The following is a 16,495-nucleotide window of genomic DNA, read 5'->3' as shown; positions in this document are numbered from 1 at the left end:
GAATTCTCCATAACTAATATGCACTGGGTCAAACTAGGCCACGCCAAATATTGGGTTTAGACACTGTCTCCCCTTGAGATAGTGGTAAGCAGTAAGTCTGCTCCTTTTGGGGAAAACAGGAAGCATTCTGATACTGTTGCTATAGCAACCGAGGTCAGATATGTGTTTGACTGTTTTCCCTGAATGGGGTAAAGGTAACTGGAGTTAGAGGTTTGATATCGTGTTGGATTTAGAGCAAAGGTCCTGAGTGAGGTCTAAGCAATGTTTTTGTCTATAGACCAGTAGACTAAATTCTGTATATTGTAGATTTGTTGGATCTGCCCATATTTGGGCATGGCTCAACCTTGGGCATTATCTGTGTGGTTTAAAGTCTATCCCCGGAGGAGAGAAACTTCAGAATTGAAGGGAGCATCAGAACATAACATGTACAAGAAGAAATGAGCGAATGATCAGTACAAGTAAATAAACCTTTTCAATGCAAGACATCCTGGACTCCTGTCTACTCTCTCCATTGATGTATGGGCTGCATAATTAAAATCATTATCACAGACTGTATGCTAAAGACTGGTCAGAGGAGGCTTGCTTGTATCTTCAGGGCTTCCTGGATTCCACAGACTGGAACATGTTTAAGGACTCTTGCTCTGATATTGATGAACTGACTGATGTTATTAGTAGCTGGGTCTCATACTGTGAGGACACTGTTGTTCCAACTAAGGTTTTTAAGGTATATCCAAATAGTAAACCATGGGTCTCTAAGTCCCTTAAGAGTCTTCTGTATGAAAAGAAAATAGCTTTTAAGGCAGGTAACTTGCAGGTGTTGCACAACCTTCAGAAGGACATTAAAAGATAAATTAGGGCAGGTAAAATTAAATATAAAGACAAATTAGAATCACAGCTCAGGATGAACAACCTGGGCTCTGCTTGGGACAGTATGAAGACCATTGCTGGGGGCAAGGTTCATGAAAGGAGTAGGCTATCCTGATGGAATACACATGATTTCAGCGACAAACATTCTGAACTCAAGAAGAGTCTTCTGGCATCTCCTCCATTTATCCCTTGCTTTAATGAGCAGAGTGTCATTAGGTGTTTTAGTAACTGCCGACCCTAGAAAAGCCCTGGCCCAGACAATATTAGTGGCCGCACAATGAAAGTGTGTGCAGAACAATTAGGCCCAATTTTTTACTGTATATTCTGTCTGTCACTGTTCCTGCAGAGAGTGCCGTTGTTATGGAAGCAGTCTGTAGTAGTGCCTGTTAATAAGGTCAGTCAAAACCAAAACCCTTAATGACCTGAGACCTGTTGCCCTGACCTCCCTTGTTGCTAAATCTTTTGAGAAACGTATTAAAGTAGAGCTTTTGGCTAAGTGGAACCCCTTTTAGATCATTTTCAGTTTGCCTATAGGGCCAATAGGGGAGTGCAAGATGCCACAGTAACCCTACTAATTATTCTCTATTCCTACAGATTTAATAGTTTAAAGGTGTAATCTGAAAGTTCAGTGTGTGTGTGTGTGTGTGTGTGTGTGTGTGTGTGTGTGTGTGTGTGTGTGTGTGTGTGTGTGTGTGTGTGTGTGTGTGTGTGTAGAGTTAGTGTGTGTGTGTGTGTGTGTGTGTGTGTGTGTGTGTGTGTGTGTGTGTGTGTGTGTGTGTGTTCAGTGAACTGTATCAGTCTCTGCAGTAGCTTCCAGCTGCAGAAGTCAGTTCAGTTTCTGTTCAGTCTGACTGAGGGAGGTTTTTGTACGACGCTTTTTCACTGTGTGAACACCCACTGACTGTTAGGATAGTGGAGACTCTGACAGTAATAAACTGCTGCATCTTCAGCCTGAACTCCACTGATGGTCAGAGTGAAGTCAGAGTTTGATCCACGCCCTGAAAAACGACCTGGAATCCCTGATGCTCGAGTGGCAGCAAGATAAATGAGACGTTTAGGAGCTTCTCCAGCTCTGTGTTGGTACCAGGCTAAATAGTGGTGGTGTCTAGAAGACCAATAGCCAGTATAAACATTCTGACTGGTCTTACAGCTGATGGTTGCAGATCGTCCCAGTTCAGATGTCACTGATGCAGACTGAGTCACTGTGACCTGGCCTCTGGACTCTGAGGATACAGAGACAAAAACATAAAGCAGCATCATGGTTTTGTGGGCTTCATTTCAGAGGGACGGATGCTCATAGAGGAGAGGAGTTTGATTCTCTGGACTTTACCTGTGAAGCAGCAGCAGAGGAGAGTCCAGATGAGGACGGAGATCAAAGTCATGTTTTTGATGAGGAGGATTTCTGTGGCTTCTGTTGTCATGAAGGACAGCTGTCAGTCATCCAGTGTTCAACTCTCAGGACTATAAACTCTCCCAGAGCACTGGAGCATGGTGCTGCTGATGCAAAGTGGCTCTCTATGGAAATGCTCTGACTGACTCCAACAGGGACTTGGATTACTGTGATGATGCTGTTTAATCAATGGATCAATCAACTTATCAGAGTATTGATTCATAATGTGTCAGTGATCATTTTAAGGTGATTTGGGATTCATGTGTATTGACAGCAGAATGTAATTTGTTCTATTTAAATGTATTACCACAAACACTTAATATGAATTCAATAAAAATTAACTCATGTTAAATAACATTACATATATATGAAATGCGTATCACTGTGTTGTTGTCAGTTGTGAAATTACGTTAAAAATGTGACAAACAAGAGTCTAATTTTAGTGAGTTTGTTTGTGTCAAAGTCAGAGAGCCGTGTCTCTCTACAGTGAGAGGTTTTTGTACGACGGCTCAATGAGTTTGTATCACTGTGGTACACGTTCGGTGGAGGAACCAGACTGGATGTTGGAAGTAAGTCAAATGTTTAAAATATTTAACATTTCAACAGATTATTTAATTGTTTTCTTTTATATTAGACAGTTTTTTTGCGTCCACTTTCATAAACTGTTTTTTATACATAATTTGCACTTAGAGACAAAGACCACTTTTGCATTTAAAACTCAGAAACTTGCTGTAAAGAAAATAAAACATTAATTTAGACGATAAATCATTAATTTAACAACTTTGACAGTAAAGCTACATTTTTAGAGCTTGTAGTTTTAGTTCAGGGTTCAAAGTCAGAGAGCCGTGTCTCTCTACAGTGAGAGGTTTTTGTACGACGGCTCAATGAGTTTGTATCACTGTGGTACACGTTCGGTGGAGGAACCAGACTGGATGTTGGAAGTAAGTTTCTGCTCAAATGATAAATACAATATTGTAAAATAGTGTTTTGAATTAAGCTTTTGAATGTTTACAGTAGATAAATATATCATTTTTATTTCGGCGCTTTTAGTATTCATGTTGTATTTCTCCTTCTTTACCATGGAGGATAACTCAGAGCAGCTTCACTAAACTGTTCTTTACACATTCCTGTCAGACTGAAATTTAATAACTTGACATGTAGAAAAGATGAAGATTTAGATGCATTTTAAAGTGATTTTCTAACAATCATTTTTAATTTTTAGATTCAGTTTTTTACCATTGATTGGAATATAATGTGTTCAAATGAAATGAAGCAGAGTGATGATAACAATGGGTGTTTGAAAATGTGCCAAATTTCTGATCTCTGTATTGTTTCAAATGTAGTTTGAAGTCATTTGAACAGTTTGCTAAGTGATGTTTGAAATCAGCTGGTGGTCAGTTCATCTTCTGTGTTTGGTGATGTTTCCAGTGAGTGTTGTAATGTAATGCTTTGTTAACATTTTTCATGATTTTGATGAGAAAGTGATGAAATCTTGTTGTTTTATTTGCAGTGTAGTTTGATACATTTCAGGTCAAACTGTACGATGATTCTTTCTGTGCTGATCTGCATGAGAGGTTTCTTAAAGGGAAGTGAAACAATGTGTGAGTGAGTGACTGGTGGAGCAGAAAAAGCATCTGACACAAACTCCTTAAAGGGGAAAATCCACTCTCACAAAGTAAAGGTGTCCAAGTGTCTGGTGTTTGACAGCTGTGTGGTCCCTGTCCTCTAATGTGATTGGTGTCTCCTAGGTGATGTCCGTCCCACCCTGACGGTGCTGCCCCCCTCCAGCCAGGAGCTGCAGCAGGGGAAGGCCACGCTCACGTGTCTGGCCAACAAGGGTTTCCCCTCAGACTGGAGTCTGGCCTGGAAGGTGGACGGCAGCAGCAGCAGCAGCAGCAGCTGGGAGCAGAGCAGGAGCCCCGGGGTGCTGCAGCAGGACGGCCACTACAGCTGGAGCAGCACCCTGAGGCTCACTGCAGACCAGTGGAGGAAGGTGGGCTCTGTGACCTGTGAGGCCACCCAGGGCTCCCAGTCTCCACTCTCAGAGACACTGAGGAGAGACCAGTGTTCCCAGTCCTGACCTGACTCACTGGGACTCTGCTACTGGTTTAACTCTGCTACTGCTCTCACTCTGATCTCTGCAACTCTGTTTTTTCTCCCTCTGTCTCTTTAAATGTTGCAGTAATGATGTTTCTTGCTTTTTGATTTTAATGTTTCAAGAAAATAAAGACATGTTCATCAAATCAATGATATTTGCAGCTTTATTATTATTATAATGATCATATTAATCACTCTTAATGATAGCAGTGTTTCCATTAAATGTACAAAAACTGATCTCTCCTCAATATAAATGGACATACCAGGCAGTCGGGTAACACATGGTGTCCTTCACATCTGTCTGCTGTTTGTCTATATACCAGTATTCTGAAATTCAAACAATAAAAGACGTATTTCAGACTTGAGCGTGTTTCAGTTCATATTACAGATTTCTAAAGTGACATGAGGGTGATCTGCTTCTTCTAAATATTCCAATTCTAAATCAGTTTTAACATGTTTTTATTTAATTTGTTGTTTTGACATTCTGAGAAAAGTAAAACCTTCTGAATATATCTGAACGTGTTAAACTGTTGTAGCTTTAGAAATAAAAAGCATAATATCATCAGCATACAATCACATGAAATGAATGTGATCTTTGGTTGTGACCTGTGAAATATTGACACATCAGCATACTGTTTTTAGAGGGGGCTCAAATGTTTAACACACATTAAATTTCACCTTTTTTCGAAGTCACCTAGCTCTCTCATACCTGCACGTAGAAATGTGATTCAACCTTTAAAACGGAGGAAAACTTCTGCTCTCTCCACACCACCAAACTGTTTTTACATAACATGTAAACTTTTCAAACTATAAGCAGTCAAACGAGGAGTGGAAATCACTTTTTCTTCAAAGTTAGAGCGGAAGCGTCAGTTAGCTTGAGTGTGAGAAGCAGTAAAAAATAACTTTAATTTTTATATTTAACTCGAGCTCACGGCCAAACCGTCAAAAAGAGACAAATAATTTTTTCTCAAAATATGGACATAGGTGTTGGGATTCATAAAATGTGATGTTGACAGGCGGGGTCTGCACAAAATTTAAACGGGGGGGGCCGAGACCGGCAGCAATACCTGTCTCGCTCCCCATTGACCCTTATGTAATAGTCTTTTTTTTCTTCAAAATAATCTCACTCTGTCTTTGCACTGAGCTTACTCGCTCATTTTAAAGAATATCTGAATAAAATAAACAGTATCAGAATCTGCCGGCTTCTGTTTCTCTCACAGTGTTTTCGGTTTTTGAACAGGAGTTACAGTTTTCTCACAGTTTGCAATTGTTCGGGACCTTGTCAGAAGCCAAATTCTGTGGCATTTTGAGAATTTTTTCCAAGCAGATTCTCACACATCGCCGTAGCAACCCTAGATCCCTAGCCACCCTTAGCAACCTGTCGCTGGGCAGAAACTGAGCTACTTTGTTGCGATTGGCTAATTCCTGTCTGTCTGTTTTGCCAGTTAACTGAGCTAATTCATTTGAATGGAGAGATTAATTCATGTTTACTGTGGACAAAATAAATAGTTTTATTGTATTGTAGTTGTATGATGTGTGGTGTATAAAAAGATTCAACATTCATCAATAGAAAATGAACAAAATGTACATAATCATAATGAGTAATATAATTTCATACAACTAAGTCATTTAAAATTTTAAAAAAGTATAATAAAATCTACTCTCTTAATGATATGATTTACTTATTCTCATTATACATGCTCCCTCTTGGACAGATCATTGAGAAGCATGGTGTTTCTTTTCATTGTTATGCTGATGATACACAGTTGTACCTACCTGTGAAACCCACTGAGCCTGGATCTCTGAGTTCTCTTATTGACTGCCTTAATGACCTGAAACATTTGGATGGCAAACAATTTCCTACAACTGAACTCAGATAAGACAGAGATCATTGTCATCGGGTCCCACATGTGAGAGAACAAATCCTGCCATCTGCTGGTGACCTTTCAAAAAACATCAAGACTGTTGCAGAAAATCTTGGTGTGTGGTTTGATACCAAAACTTTGAGCAGCACACCACAAAGCTTATACAATCGTGTTTTTACCATCTTAGAAACATTGCTAAAATTAGACTAATTTTAACTTTTAATGACACTCAGACTATTTTACAAGCTTTTATCTCATCACGTCTAGATTATTGCAACTGAGCCAATCGACTCCAGACTGTACAGAATTCAGCTGCCAGGCTTTTAACCACAACTAAGAGGCAGGATCATATTTAGCCTGTATTAACATCTTTACACTGGTTCCCAGTATGTTTTAGGATAGATTATACAATTTCATTAATTACTTGTAAAGCTCTTCATGGTCTTGCCCCCTGCTACATCTCTGACCTTTTAATACCCTATGCACCAGTCCGTACCTTGAGATCTTCAGGCAGAGGTCTACTGTCTGTTCCAGAGGCCCGGCTGAACACTAAAGGGGAGAGGGCGTTTGCAGTCAGGGCCCCGATGAGATCAGGTCAGCTGAGTCTGTAATGTCTTTTAAACCTCTTCTTAAAACATACTTTTATTGGAGAGACTTTCCTGATTTTATTCGAGTATTATCTTCTTTTTTAATCTCCTGTTTTTATGTTTTTATGCTTGTTTTATGGCACAGTTTTAACCTGTACATGCACGATTTCTGCTGCCTTTTAAAGCCCTTTTTAACACTGTTTTGAAAAGTGCTCTATAAATAAAGATCATTATTATTGTTATTACTATTAAAGCTATATCCAGGTAAAATATCTGCTTTTAAAGTCATATGAATGTATTTGGAAGATAAAGCTGTAAAAGGGGATTTCAGAACATACAGGGTGGTTCAGGCAACATTCACAGTGGAATAAAATGATTGAACTCTTCTCCATCTCCTCACAAATGGTTGATATGGGGGCGTCCCCAGGAAATGACAGAACCAGTTTACCCAGTTTAGCTTTGAGAGGGTGGAGGAGGAGCAGCTGAATAGACTTAAACACTGACAACAATATACTTCTTCATTAATGCTGAATGAATGATATTCACAGCAAATCTTTGAAACTGTGACTGTAGAGAGCAGTGACCACAGTCAATATGCTGGAACAAAGAAATATTTAAATATCAATGAAATACATCCTGAATTGATCTGACTTCTCTGAAACTCATATTGAGTTTTGGTTTTGTTCAGTATGTTGGACTTAAATATTCTCCATGTGACTAAATAATGAAGATGATATCAATATTATTCTAATGGAAAGTGTTAATTTATCTTGAAGAAAGGGTATAATATGCTTAAAAGTTAAATAGTGAGTTTCAGGCAGGAAATAAGCAAAATATAGGAATTTAAAATAAACATAATGAAACAAATGTGAAAATGTTGTCTTATAATTTATGATTGAACTTTTATTACACTACCATTTTATGAAGATTAAACATTAAATTCTTCAGCTGTGTTTGATTCTGACTCTGAGTGAGACTCACTCTAACACAGTGATCCTGTTCTGACACTGTATCAACTAAATAATCTACAGAATTATACTTACTTTAAATAACTAAAAGTATAATTATAGAGTTATTGCTGTAATAAGTGATGTATTTTATGTCAAACCTCTTGTTTTGGTCTGAGTGCAGCTGTTGAGTCAGATCAGTTCCTCTCCAGCTGAGGGAGGTTTTTGTACGACGTTGTATCACTGTGTGAACGGTGTGCCGTAACTATGCTGACAGTAGTAAACTCCTGAATCTTCAGCCTGAACTCCACTGATGGTCAGAATGAAGTCAGTGCCTGATCCACTTCCACTAAAACGATTTGAAACTCCAGACTGACGGGCTGTAGCTGTATAAATCAGGAGTTTAGGAACTTTTCCTGATTTCTGAAGGTACCAGTGGAGCCAGTTAGTACCCGAACTAGCTCTAACAGTTGAACTGGTTTTACATGTGATGGAGGCAGTCTGTCCTGGAGCAGCAGAGTGAGATCCAGGAGACTGAGTCAGGATGATTTGTCCTGATGAACCTGGAAAACATGAAAAAGAGGAGAAGGCTTATTGAGACAAATCCAGCTTGGAGAAAGATGATCAACATGAAAACAGAAGAGTATCATTTCTTTAACATGGAGAATAGATGGAAGAAGGTAAATGCTGCTTGTTTCAGTGTTTCTCCATCACAGCAGAACATCATTGTGGTGAACCTGGTTGCATCCTGAAGCCAAGTTTTCAGCAGAGAGTCTCACCCTGAACAAGGAGCCCCAGGGTGCCCAGCAGTAGAGTCAGTGACATCATCATTGTGCTGGCGGCGTGTCAGTGGCTCTGAAAGGTCTGGACAGCCACTGATCAACACTGGCCTCTTAACGGCTGGGAGCAGAGAGGCAGGACAGATATGCAAACACACAGAGTCAGTCAACTGTAGCTGTCCTCAACATATCATGCTGTTTCCTCCTCACTGCTGGGATAACTCACTGTCATTTGTAGCTGATACCTCAGATTATTACATGACTATAAATAATGTAGACATGCTGATGTTATTGATGGTCTGTTTTGGGACTCACACCTTTGTTGAATAAGGTGGAGTTTATATACGGAGCTTCTTGGTCAAATACTGAGAATTACCTGATGAAGACGTCATGTCAAAACATCGTAGGTGCTCTCAATAAAACATTTTTGAGAGAATAATTCAGGGAGATTTTTCTTGATAGTTATAATAATATTTTATTCATACAGCGCCTTTCAAGGACTCAACGTCACTTTACATACAGAAACTAAAAAAACAAAATACTAAGCAGAGGAAGAGAAATGTTCATGGAGAAGAAAAGATTTGAAGTCAGATTTTAATGTCCCTTTCAGCCTTCGACATGTATGAAATTATTTACACAACACACGCATAACTGTCTCACTCTCTGGCGCTGTAGCAAGCAGCAGCCTGTCTTAACTAACATCCCCCCCCCCCCCCGACCCCCCATCAATCCCTGTAGCCCATCCTACTCTGATCCTCCCCTGCCCCCTCTGTCCCTCTCATCCCTGACTCCCACGCTGACACCCCCCACTGGACTACACATCACAGCCAACCAGGTGAGGAGAGAACTTTTAAATCTCAACCAGGGGAAGGCTGTCGGACCAGATGGCATCAGCCCACTGGTCCTGAAGGCATGTGCCAGTCAGCTGTGTGATGTATTTCAACACCTTTTTAATATGAGCCTTCACCTGTAGAGAGTCCCTGAACTCTGGAAAACATCATGCCTGGTCCCAGTGTCCAAGAAGGTGCATCCTGTTGCTCTGAAGGACTATAGACCCATTGCATTGACCTCCCAGATTATGAAGGTGATGGAGAGACTGATAGTAGCGTACCTTAGACCCCAGGTGCACATATCAGATGACCCCCTTCAATTTGCGTATCAGCCCCATGTAGGTGTGGAGGACGCAAACCCTGGACAGACCGAACACTACAGTGAGAATCATGTTTTTCGATTTCACCTTTAATACAATCCAGCCCAGTCTGTTAAAGGCCAAATTGAAGAACATGCAGGTGGAGGCTCCTTTGGTCACATGGATTAGAGACTACTTGACGGGCAGACCGCAGTTTTTTAGGCTGCAGAACTGCGTGTCTGAACGGCAGATCTGCAGCATCGGGGCACCCCAGGGAATAGTGCTCTCCCATTTCATGTCATTTCACGTCCGGAAATTCTCAGATGACACAGCTATTGTTGCGTGTGTGGAGGGTGGTCAGGAGGAGGAATACAGGGGTCTGATCGACAGGTTTGTGCAGTGGAGTAAGGAAAACTTTCCACAGGTGAATGTGGAAAAAATCAAGGATATTATGGTGGACTACGGGAGGAACAAGTCCCCACCTTCTCCTGTCTGCATCAGTGGGAGCGCTGTAGAAATTGTGGAACAGTACCTGGGCGTTCTACTGAACAAAAATCTGGAGTGGTCATCAAACACAGAGGCTGTGTACAAGAAGGGCCTAAGCCGGCTCTATTTCCTGAGGAGGCTTAGGTCCTTCAATGTTTGCAGCAAGATGCTCAACATGTTTTATCAGACTGTTGTGGCAAGCACTCTCTTCTTTGCTGTGGTGTGCTGGGGGTCGGGTATTAAGAAAAAAGATGCCAATAAGCTGAACAAACTGATAAAAAAAGGCCCAGTCTGTGGTTGGTCTGAACCTAAGCACTCTTGAGGAGGTGACTGAGGACAGAATTAAAACAAAATTCCTCAAGATCCAGGACAATACGACCCATCCCCTCCATAAAACACTAGAAAACCTCAGGAACGCATTCAGCAACAGATTCAGACTCCACCGCTGCTCAAGAGAACGTTACAAAAGATCCTTCCTACCAGCTGCAATGCAACTGTACAATGCCTCACTTACATAAATGCACCCTGAACCTATTTTACATGCACTTTTACCTATGTATTTATTGGGCCTTTATGTGCACTTTTATCCATATACTCATTGTGCTTTTATACTGGGTTCTAACAATGCTGAGGGTGTGTTTTTATATTCTTAGATATTTTGTGTGATTTCTTGTTTGTTGTCTTTGTGACATGTATGTGCCATGTATTGCGGTATTGCTGCTTGGACATTTTAAATTTCTCATCGGGGATTATTAAGGTAAATCTAATCTAATCTAATTTAAACTATAGCAGAAACTTTTTAATCTGCCTTTTTTCTCCCTGTGACTGACCATGGTGACGTCTAATTCACGCCTCTTTTTGCTTCAGTATGTAGATATTACTGTCCATAGATGACTCTGTGTGTGTGTGTGTGTGTGTGTGTGTGTGTGTGTGTGTGTGTGTGTGTGTGTGTGTGTGTGTGTGTGTGTGTGTGTGTGTGTGTTCAGTGAACTGTATCAGTCTCTGCAGTAGCTTCCAGCTGCAGCAGTCAGTTCAGTTTCTGTTCAGTCTGACTGAGGGAGGTTTTTGTACGACGCTTTTTCACTGTGTGAACACATTCTCACTGTTGATATAATGAAGACTCTGACAGTAATAAACTGCTGCATCTTCAGCCTGAACTCCACTGATGGTCAGAGTGAAGTCAGTTTGTGAGCCACTGCTTGAAAAACGATCTGAAATCCCCGATACACGACCACTATAGTAGCTAATGAGGAGTTTAGGAGCTTCTCCGTCTTTCTGATGGTACCAGGATAACATTTCTTTACCACTTTTACTTCCTACACTCACTTTTGGACTGACACTACAGCTGATGGTTGCAGATCCTCCCAGTTCAGATCTCACTGCTGCAGACTGAGTCACTGTGATCTGGCCTCTGGACTCTGAGGATACAGAGACAAAAACATAAAGCAGCATCATGGTTTTGTGGGCTTCATTTCAGAGGGACGGATGTTCATAGAGGAGAGGAGTTTGATTCTCTGGACTTTACCTGTGAAGCAGCAGCAGAGGAGAGTCCAGATGAGGACGGAGATCAAAGTCATGTTTTTGATGAGGAGGATTTCTGTGGCTTCTGTTGTCATGAAGGACAGCTGTCAGTCATCCAGTGTTCAACTCTCAGGACTATAAACTCTCCCAGAGCACTGGAGCATGGTGCTGCTGATGCAAAGTGGCTCTCTATGGAAATGCTCTGACTGACTCCAACAGGGACTTGGATTACTCTGATGATGCTGTTTAATCAATGGATCAATCAACTTATCAGAGTATTGATTCATAATGTGTCAGTGATTATTTTATGTAGATTTGCTTTGACGACTGCAGACAAATTTTCTTTCAGTACATCTTCTGTCTGATTTAATTTAATATTTAAAGGATCAATTTTACTTTCAGAGAAATTTAACAATATATATGTAAACATGTGATTAACTGCTTAAATTGTGGCACTTTTTAATTGGATATCATATAAAATAAACATTTTTTTTAAAAGCAGGAACTGTTTTTGTAGAGTTTGTTTGTGTCAAAGTCAGAGAGCCGTGTCTCTCTACAGTGAGAGGTTTTTGTACGACGGCTCAATGAGTTTGTATCACTGTGGTACACGTTCGGTGGAGGAACCAGACTGGAAGTTAACTGTAAGTACATTTAACTTCTAAATAATCTCAGATTCATCATTTATTATGTTTTCAGTCAATAAATTCAGGCTTTACTTCAATATTTGGGATTGTAGTTTTATAAATGTAATATTCCTGCAGTGATCACTACAGGCTTCACTGTGATACAGATAAAAATACATCAGATGAAAAAACTCTTTAGTTACACAGAAATTATAATTTAGACAGTTTCTACATTCTTATTATTTATATTGTTCTTTAAAAGTACAGCTGCTTATTGAAGACCATAACTTGACTCATCGTTGTGTCCTTATTATCTGGAAACATTTCATGTGTTTTACTCAGTCTTCCTCTCAGATTCATGAATTTAATGATAATTATTATTCTCACTATAGACAATGAATACCATAATATCTCTTGAGGTCATTTAAACACATGCTTATTTAGAAGGATTCATTTTCCAGCACTTAAAATATGTGTCAGTAGTGCAGTCTGTCTGTGTTGATGGTTCAGTATTGATAAATGTGTAAATGAGGAGAAAAAACTCATTTAAAACTCACACATGCTCAAGTAAAAGTGTTTAATTCTTTCTGTAATACATAACATTAAATGGTTTAACACTGATGTTTAAGTGTGTTACTGAAACTAAAGTAGGAGTTTTCAGTTTGAAACTTTTTATCTTTAGTACTGAAACTTATCTGTTGCCATGGTTCATCAGTGATGCCTGTCTGTTGCCATGGTTACTGAGCTCAGAGAGGGAAGTGAAACACCGAAGACCAGTTTGATCCAATCTGAGAAAGAGCAAGAGAACCAGCATCCTCCTCTGCTGCAACCAACAGGGTGGAGTTTATTTTCTCTTTGTATGAACTTTCTTCATGTTGTGTCTCTGTCTCCTCCTCCAGTGGGTCGAGTCGCCCCCACCCTGACGGTGCTGCCCCCTTCCAGCCAGGAGCTTCAGCAGGGGAAGGCCACGCTCACGTGTCTGGCCAACAAGGGCTTCCCCTCAGACTGGAGTCTGGCCTGGAAGGTGGACGGCAGCAGCAGCAGCAGCTGGGAGCAGAGCAGGAGCCCCGGGGTGCTGCAGCAGGACGGCCACTACAGCTGGAGCAGCACCCTGAGGCTCACTGCAGACCAGTGGAGGAAGGTGGGCTCTGTGACCTGTGAGGCCACCCAGGGCTCCCAGGCTCCACTCTCAGAGACACTGAGGAAAGACCAGTGTTCCCAGTCCTGACCTGACTCACTGGGACTCTGCTACTGGTTTTACTCTGTTACTGCTCTCACTCTGATCTCTGCAACTCTGTTTTTTTCTCCCTCTGTATCTTTAAATGTTGCAGTAATGATGTTTCTTGCTTTTTGATTTTAATTTTTCAAACAAAATAAAGACGTGTTTATCAAATCAATGATATTTGCAGCTTTTTTATTATTATTATAATGATCATATTAATCTCTCTTAATGATAGCAGTGTTTCCATTAAATGTACAAAAACTGATCTCTCCTCAATATAAATGGACATACCAGGCAGTCAGGTAACACATGGTGTCCTTCACATCTGTCTGCTGGTTGTCTATATACCAGTATGCTGAAAATTATTATGTACACAACACACGCATAAGTATCAATAAAACATTGGACGTCCTCATTTGCATTACCTTTCACAAACGGGTCTTGTTACTAAGAACTGTACAAGTGTTCTCTGTCTTTTTCAAATTGACAGTACGGTACACTTTTATAACATCTGCCTCACAATTAAGGATGCTCAAGATTAACAACAATGAGTTATAGTGCAATATGAAAAACTACTGCCAGGCAGCAGATGTGCTCTTTCAGCAGCAGGTATAGGTTACACAAAATGCAGTTTCTATATAATGTACAATAAAAACTAAATTAAACTTCTTCAAATGGGTCTTTCATAACTGCTTCCATGCTGCTGTAAACAGACACGAGTCTCACTGTTATTATTACTGACCAGCGTCTGTTATCGTCTTTGAACGAGTGGAACTGTTAGTTTCAAGACTTTGCTCACCACTCTTGGAGCTATTCACTCGAGATGAATCTGAATACGAGGCTGCAGGTGGAGCACTGGCAGACGCCTCCTCGTTCACACCATGTCTCTGTCTCAGGTATGTAATAAAGTTAGTAGGGCTGCCTGTTCACTTTACAGCAGCACAGCACATTTAGCATAATTGCATATGATTAGTTAAATTGTCCGTCTCTCTTGTAAAACCAGTAGTGTTTCCAAACTTTAGATTTATAGTTGGCTGGTGTGTGTGTGTTTGTTCTGCCTCCACCATCCTCAACGCATGCAGGAGTATGTTGTGACGCAGCCCTCACCTGTACTGCTCAGCATCTGTTCTGTAACGTAATGTAACGTAGGAGGAATAGTCCAAAATATTAAATGATTGCGTGGGTCGTATTTCTAAATAAAGGCATAGAACATCTAATAATTAAATGGATCGGATTTTTCCACTGCTGTTTTTCTCCTCGTCCTCTTTCTACATGTTCACTGGTATCAGACTATCTGCTCTTCATATGCTTTTTCTTTTGTTGTCAATAATGCTTTAAAATGTCTCTTTTCCTCATCTAATAAGGTCTACTGCCTGTACAAACTCTCACTTCAGCACTATTGTTACAGATATACGTCACTGAGTGGATGTAGAAGAAATCTGACAATCATATAATGTGATACTGTATTAGATTAAACAATATATTTAATGGGCTTTTCATTTCCTGAAGAGTTGTAAAATGTAATGTTTTGTTACTGTGAAATGAATAAATGAAATGATCAGTTATTAAGAGCTGAAAGTCTTTGGTATTGTTCGCCTCTGATGTTGAGCACGTTCAATCTTTCTATGCTTAACAAACTGTGTTCATGTTAATTTCCTACAATTGCTCGTTTAATAATAATGTGTTATATAGTCAAATATTTTAAGAACTAAAAAGCAAAGAAACAAATGTTAAAATGCTGTCTTATAAATCATGATTTAACTTTTATTACACTACCTTTTTCATGAAGATTAAACATTAAATTCTTCATCTGTGTTTGATTCTGACTCTGAGTGAGACTCACTCTAACACAGTGATCCTGTTCTGACACTGTATCAACTAAATAATCTTCAAAATTATACTTACTTTAAATAACTAAAAGTATAATTATAGAGTTATTGCTGTAATAAGTGATTTCTTTTATGTCAAACCTCTGTTGTTTTGGTCTGAGTGCAGCTGTTGATCAGATCAGTTCCTCTCCAGCTGAGGGAGGTTTTTGTACGACGTTGTATCACTGTGTGATCTGTGTGCTGAGACTCTGCTGACAGTAGTAAACTCCTGAATCTTCAGCCTGAACTCTACTGATGGTCAGAGTGAAGTCAGTGTTTGATCCACTTCCACTAAAACGATTTGAATCTCCAGACTGACGGGTTGTAGCTGTATAAATCAGGAGTTTAGGAACTTTTCCTGATTTCTGAAGGTACCAGTGGAGCCAGGTAGTACCCAAACTAGCTCTAACAGTTGAACTGGTTTTACATCTGATGGAGATAGTCTGTCCTGGAGCAACAGAGTGAGATCCAGGAGACTGAGTCAGGATGATTTGTCCTGATGAACCTGGAAAACATGAAAAAGAGGAGAAGGCTTATTGAGACAAATCCAGCTTGGAGAAAGATGATCAACATGAAAACAGAAGAGTATCATTTCTTTAACATGGAGAATAGATGGAAGAAGGTAAATGCTGCTTGTTTCAGTGTTTCTCCATCACAGCAGAACATCATTGTGGTGAACCTGGTTGCATCCTGAAGCCAAGTTTTCAGCAGAGAGTCTCACCCTGAACAAGGAGCCCCAGGGTGCCCAGCAGTAGAGTCAGTGACATCATCATTGTGCTGGCGGCGTGTCAGTGGCTCTGAAAGGTCTGGACAGCCACTGATCAACACTGGCCTCTTAACGGCTGGGAGCAGAGAGGCAGGACAGATATGCAAACACACAGAGTCAGTCAACTGTAGCTGTCCTCAACATATCATGCTGTTTCCTCCTCCCTGCTGGGACAACTCAACATTTACATCGTTCATAACATTAAGGAGTAAAAACCTGTGGGAGAGATTAAAGTAATTTTTAGCTCATTATACAGATTTGTTTTTAGTCAGTCTTCGTTTTAGTTTTTTATCATTTTGTCTATTGTGTATCTTGTTTTTTCTGAAGCCCTAAAATCACCAGATATGA

The 16,495-nt window shown here is 40.2% G+C and overlaps 6 gene segments (V, D, J or C); 2 read left to right on the top strand and 4 right to left on the bottom strand.

Annotated features, from left to right (window-relative positions):
* Positions 1 to 1,746: 1,746 nt before the first annotated feature.
* Positions 1,747 to 2,286, bottom strand: LOC133996791 (immunoglobulin kappa variable 4-1-like). The segment is given in 2 exon segments: positions 1,747 to 2,090; positions 2,198 to 2,286. Coding segments are annotated over 2 exon segments (396 nt in total).
* Positions 2,287 to 2,786: 500 nt separating this feature from the next.
* Positions 2,787 to 4,498, top strand: LOC133996296 (Ig kappa-b4 chain C region-like; the record flags this gene model as incomplete). The annotated part of the segment is given in 2 exon segments: positions 2,787 to 2,826; positions 4,006 to 4,498. Coding segments are annotated over 2 exon segments (372 nt in total), but the record flags the coding sequence as incomplete, so codon positions are not given.
* Positions 4,499 to 7,993: 3,495 nt separating this feature from the next.
* Positions 7,994 to 8,584, bottom strand: LOC133996265 (immunoglobulin kappa variable 2-28-like). The segment is given in 2 exon segments: positions 7,994 to 8,316; positions 8,533 to 8,584. Coding segments are annotated over 2 exon segments (375 nt in total).
* A 2,643-nt stretch (positions 8,585 to 11,227) lies between these two features.
* Positions 11,228 to 11,761, bottom strand: LOC133996258 (immunoglobulin kappa variable 4-1-like). The segment is given in 2 exon segments: positions 11,228 to 11,565; positions 11,673 to 11,761. Coding segments are annotated over 2 exon segments (390 nt in total).
* A 514-nt stretch (positions 11,762 to 12,275) lies between these two features.
* LOC133996304 (Ig kappa-b4 chain C region-like) lies at positions 12,276 to 13,631 on the top strand (the record flags this gene model as incomplete). The annotated part of the segment is given in 2 exon segments: positions 12,276 to 12,309; positions 13,191 to 13,631. Coding segments are annotated over 2 exon segments (363 nt in total), but the record flags the coding sequence as incomplete, so codon positions are not given.
* Positions 13,632 to 15,563: 1,932 nt separating this feature from the next.
* LOC133996790 (immunoglobulin kappa variable 2D-29-like) lies at positions 15,564 to 16,154 on the bottom strand. The segment is given in 2 exon segments: positions 15,564 to 15,886; positions 16,103 to 16,154. Coding segments are annotated over 2 exon segments (375 nt in total).
* Positions 16,155 to 16,495: the final 341 nt, after the last annotated feature.

The sequence above is a fragment of the Scomber scombrus genome, chromosome 16, assembly GCF_963691925.1.
Source record: "Scomber scombrus chromosome 16, fScoSco1.1, whole genome shotgun sequence".
NCBI classification, from domain to species: Eukaryota; Metazoa; Chordata; class Actinopteri; order Scombriformes; family Scombridae; genus Scomber; species Scomber scombrus.
The sequence above is the reverse complement of the archived record's forward strand: the minus strand, read 5'-3'. Positions and strand labels throughout refer to the sequence as shown.